The following is a 5,379-nucleotide window of genomic DNA, read 5'->3' on the forward strand; positions in this document are numbered from 1 at the left end:
TTTTTTTTTTCACTATAATATGTAATACTCATTTATAGGCCAGAATAAGGATTTCTCTAAACTGCACAAATATTCTCTGGTACTATTAGACACCTTGGGGCTTATGTAAGTGGTTTAGCACCGGGCTTTCTGGCCCAAAGCTGAGACTGGCACCACATGAGTTTGCCTGACACGTTCTAGGGTATGCTGCACAGCCCAAGCTCCCAGGCAACCTTTCGTAGTGTGATTTGAAATCCACTTGAAATTACATGAGACGTTGGAGCTTCATCTGGAGGCGCCTAATCAGAATCTGTCTTGCATTTAGTAGCAATGAAATGAGCCCACTCACTGTGTCAGAATTCATCTCTAAACTACAGAATGCACAATGGCCTAAGATCAATGCCCACCCTCCGGATTGGGCTTACATGCTTGAGAGATTGATGGCCAGGCTGCTTCACCCATTACTTTCGTCACTGTGTTTTCTCTTCCAGGGCCTGCTCTTCCTAAGACTCATGTGAAGACGGCCTCTCTTGGGCTGGCTGGGAAGGCAAGGTCTCCTTTGCTTCCTGTGTCTGTGCCAACAGCCCCTGAAGTGTCTGAGGAGAGCCACAAACCAACAGAGGATCCAGCCAATGTAAGGGCGCCTGCCCCCCGAAATTCCTGCTGTGTCACGTGAAGCAGGGACTAGGGCTGTGCAATTGAGCCTAACCCAACCAGAACTCTCCATTAACCGCACCCATCATTGCTCTGACTGTTGTTTTGTTCTGTTTTTATGCACTTGAATGTGAAGAGTTTGAACTCTGAGGCAAGATTGTATGTGGGATTTAATTAAATTTAAAAATTGCTGGTACTTAAAGGCAATCCTAGAAATACAAGCAGGTAGCTACAGAATGTGTGACTTTACATACACACCTATATAATAGATATCTATACTGAGTGGCCAGATTATTATGACCACCCCATCAGTACTTCATTGACACTTCCAAAAATACTGAATATTGAAAACTTCCTAAGCAAATACTCTCAAGGTTTTATTAGTAGTAGTATTTGCATAACTACTTCATTGTACCGATGGGGTGGTCATAATAATCTGGCCAGTCATAATAATTTGGTCACTCAGTGTATAAAATAAAGGTCCAGCTGGTAAATATTTAAACTCGCAGGCCATACGGTTTCAGTCACAACAACTCAACTCTGCCATCATGGCATGAAACCAGCCACAGACTATCTAATTGGAGGTGTAGCTCTAATAAAACATTATTTACAAAACAGGCAGCTGGTGGTGCCACAGTTTGCTGACTACTGATATGTGGGATTAGTCTTGGGGCTTCAGACACCATCCCCAAGGGGTTTGAGAGACTGGCCACGGGGACAGGGACACAGTCCTGAGGTCTCAAGCAAAGACCACACCAAGGCTTGAGTCTTGGATACAGGGCCCCATTGAGTGGAGGATCAGGATTTTTAGGGATACCATCTCAGACATGGGGACCTCCCAGACTAAATCTAAGATACAGAGCCACCCCCGGGACTGGTTTCTTAGGGTGACGGGCGGAGAATAATTGCCTTATTTCTGAGGCTAAGGAAATGGAACCTCCAGAACAGACTGAGACTTCAGGGCTGATGGGCAGGGTAACAGGGACTCCTAGGGAGGAGGGGTATATTGGTCAAAATCTAATCAGGAGACAGAAACCACACAGCAGCTTGAATAGGGAAAGTTGGCTAGAAGGAATTCTTTCCTTGTAATGAGGATGGACACTAAGGAACACACAGCAGATACGGCCCCTGCCCCTAAGGCTAAAGCAGAGCACCGAGGGAGGGAGGGAATGGGAAGAGGGCCCACCCCAAGGCTGAGAGGAGGTCTCATTGGAAGGTGTGACTGTAGCCCACTGGATGGCCGAGAGGTTGTGCAGGCTGGAGCTGGCGAGCAGGAAAATACCCACTGCTCAGTGGGTGTCCCACATGCCTCTGGCCGCATGCCCCTGGCCCCCAGAGTCAGTATCCTGCACAGATGGGAGTAGATGTTGGGGAGCAGCCTGCCTCATGCCAGGCAGCCCCTCAAGGTCCTCTCTCACCTGCCCCCAGAACTGTGCCATGGTGTGACGTGTCGGCCACAGGAGACGTGCCAGGAGAAGGGTGGCCATGGTGTGTGCGTGCCCAACTATGAGGCCACGTGCTGGCTGTGGGGCGACCCCCACTACCACTCCTTCGACGGCTGGGACTTTGACTTCCAGGGCACCTGTAACTACGTGCTGGCAACAACCAGCTGCCCAGGGGTCAACTCCCAGGGCTTGACACCCTTCACTATCACCACCAAGAATGAGAATCGAGGCAACCCTGCTGTGTCCTATGTGAGGCTTGTCACTGTGACTGCCCTCAACATCAACATCTCCATCCACAAAGGCGAAGTTGGCAAAGTCCGGGTAAGTCCCACAGGGTGGTCCCCTGAGCCCCCAGCTGGGCAGGAGGGGTCCTGCCGGCCACCGTTAGGAGCTCAGTGCTCTCTTCACTTAGGCCTGAAACAAAATGGAAGCAAAGCAACAGTTACAGCAACAACATTAGCTCTCTGTTGGGAATTCAATGGGCTCACCCCTTTGCAAAGGGCTTTCATGTAGGACTTCAGCATTTTACCTTTTTCCATAACTGGCTTTGTATCCAGGCTCTCCGTATGAGCTGTGTGATACTGGGCAAGTGATTACTTGGTGGGTCTCAGTTTCCTCATCTTAGGAATGGGGATCATCGCAGGCCCTGCCCCACAGTGAGGGGGTACACATCAAGTGCTCAGCTGAGGGTCTGACCCCACGAAGCCACCATGAATGTTTGTGAGGGAACAAATGAGAGGCCTAGAGACTCCAATGTGGAGCAACATTCAGGGAACTAGAGAGAGAGATGGGTCACCCTTTCTGCCCAGGGTAATGGAGATGCAGATTAATGGCAGCTCACCTGGGGGGGGGGAGTGAGGTGTGGAGCAGAGTAGGTACTCAACAAATGATGGTGAGTGGAAGAGATGCCCAGACACACAGAGGTGCCCAGGGAACCAGGAGGGAGGGAGCAAGTGGGTGAGAAACCCAGAAAAAGACCCAGAGAGGACCAGATAGAGACCCAGAGTGCACACACACACACACACACTCAGAGAAACCCAGAAAGAGAGATAGATCTAGATGTACAGAGACAATAGGGAGAGGAAGGGAGGGAGATGGCAATCAAGAGAGATCTAGAAAAAGATGCAGAGGTAGGCTTCATTCCCCAGGACCTGAACTACAGCAGATGTCCATGTTCCTCAAATGACTATGCGACCATCCGTTGTGAGGAAGGCCTTGGCGGCTTCCAGCCATGCAGGCCAAGTGAGGGAGGCAGAGGCCAGGCTGGGCCTCCACACCTGAGTGACCTCTCTTTACCTCCCGATCCCCGCTTCCCCGCAGGTGAATGGTGTGCTGACAGCGTTGCCTACCTCTGTGGCTGGTGGGCGGCTTTCAGTGACCCAGGGAGCATCCAAAGCAATCCTGGCAGCCGACTTCGGGCTGCGGGTCAGCTATGACTGGAACTGGCGAGTGGAGGTGACGCTGCCCAGTAGCTATCATGGTGCCGTGTGTGGGCTCTGTGGGAACATGGACCGCAACCCCAACAATGACCAAGCCTTCCCTAACCGCACACTGGCTCATTCCATACCCGTCTGGGGTGGAAGCTGGCGAGCCCCAGGCTGGGACCCACTGTGCTGGGATGAGTGTCAGGGGTCCTGCCCAACATGCCCTGAGGACCAGCTGGAGGAGTACCGGGGCCCTGGTTTCTGTGGACCCCTGGCCGCTGACGCAAAAGGCCCCTTTGCAGCCTGCCATGCCCATGTGGCACCTGAGAGCTTCTTCAAGGGCTGTGTTCTGGATGTCTGCCTGGGCGGTGGGGCCCATGACATACTTTGCCAGGCTCTGGCTACCTATGCTGCCGCCTGCCAGGCTGCTGGCATTGTCATCGAGGACTGGAGGACACAGGCCGGCTGTGGTGAGTGCTGGGGTGAACAGGGCAGGACTTGGGGGTGCGGGTCCTGTCTCTGCAGGGCTGGTTTGGTTTCACTCCAGTCCTTCTGGGTCTTTTTATTTCGTTCTCTGTTTTTGTCTCTTGGTGCTTTTCCTGCACCTTCCTGTGATTGTCTCTCTGTCTCTATTGCTCATTCTCTCTCTCCTGTCTCTGGGTGTCTGTTCTCTGTGTGTGTATCTCTTGCTCTGTTTCTCTATCTCTCTGTCCGTCCCTCGGGGTCTCTATCTCAGTCTCCCCCCACCCTATCCTCAGATCCCACCCTCTAACACCATTCTCTCTCTTTCTCCTCCTCCCCCTCCTTAATCCACCTGCAGAGATCTCCTGCCCCAACAACAGCCACTACGAGCTCTGTGGCCCACCATGCCCTGCCAGCTGCCCGTCCCCTGCGCCCCCCACGATCCCAGCCCCATGTGAGGGCCCCTGCGCTGAGGGGTGCCAGTGTGACGCGGGCTTTGTGTTGAGCGTAGACCGCTGCGTTCCTCTGGATGGGGGCTGCGGCTGCTGGGCCAACAACACTTACCACGAGGCAGGCAGTGAGTTTTGGGCTGGTACCACCTGCTCCCAGAAGTGCCACTGCGGACCTGGGGGTGGCTCGCTGGTCTGCAAGCCTGCCAGGTGTGGGCTCGGTGAAGTGTGTGCCCTGCTGCCCTCAGGCCAGTATGGCTGCCGTCCCGTTAGTACGGCTGAATGTCAGGCCTGGGGTGACCCCCATTACATCACTCTGGACGGGCACCGATTCGACTTCCAAGGTACCTGTGAGTACCTGTTGAGTGCACCCTGCCATGCACCACCCGCTGGTGTTGAGAACTTCACCGTCACTGTTGCCAACGAGCACCGGGGCAGCCAGGCCGTCAGCTACACCCGCAGCGTCACCCTGCACATCTACAACCACAACCTGACCCTCAGCGCCCGCTGGCCCCGACAGCTGCAGGTAAGGGGTCTGTGGATCAGACAGGAGCACATGCCAAGCCTGAAGTTGCCTGGGAGTTAGTGGCCTGCCAATCCCTGATTACCAAGCACAGGTTCAGAGTATAGGCCTTGGAGCCAGATGGCTTGGAGCGGTGGCTTCCCCACCTCTGAGCTTTTGCTTATTCCTCTAAGAAAAGTATCTGCTTCAGAGGGTGGTATGAGGAGCCAGTGACATCGTGACTAAAGATTATTACTATTATTAAAAGGAGGGAGGTCACATGCTCAGGGTGCCCACGCCCCTTCCTGCTCCCTCCCACTCACACACCCAGGAGGTAGGAGACAGGATTCCAATCTGAGTCCTGGCCGGTCACTGCCTCCACCCACTCCACACGCCCGCAGGTGGACGGCAAGCTCGTGGCGCTGCCCTTCCAGCTGGACTCGCGCCTGCGCGCGCACCTGAGC

At 53.9% G+C, this 5,379-nt stretch overlaps 1 protein-coding gene across 1 annotated transcript in view; it reads left to right on the top strand.

Annotated features, from left to right (window-relative positions):
- FCGBP (Fc fragment of IgG binding protein) overlaps positions 1–5,379 on the top strand; it is a 46,732-nt gene that overhangs the window by 24,271 nt on the left and 17,082 nt on the right. The window contains 3 exon segments of the mRNA XM_005868840.1: positions 2,062–2,399; positions 3,399–3,972; positions 4,323–5,342. Of these exon segments, the coding sequence (XP_005868902.1) occupies positions 2,062–2,399; positions 3,399–3,972; positions 4,323–5,342 (1,932 nt within the window).

This window comes from Myotis brandtii, unplaced genomic scaffold, assembly GCF_000412655.1.
Source record: "Myotis brandtii unplaced genomic scaffold, ASM41265v1 scaffold277, whole genome shotgun sequence".
NCBI classification, from domain to species: domain Eukaryota; kingdom Metazoa; phylum Chordata; class Mammalia; order Chiroptera; family Vespertilionidae; genus Myotis; species Myotis brandtii.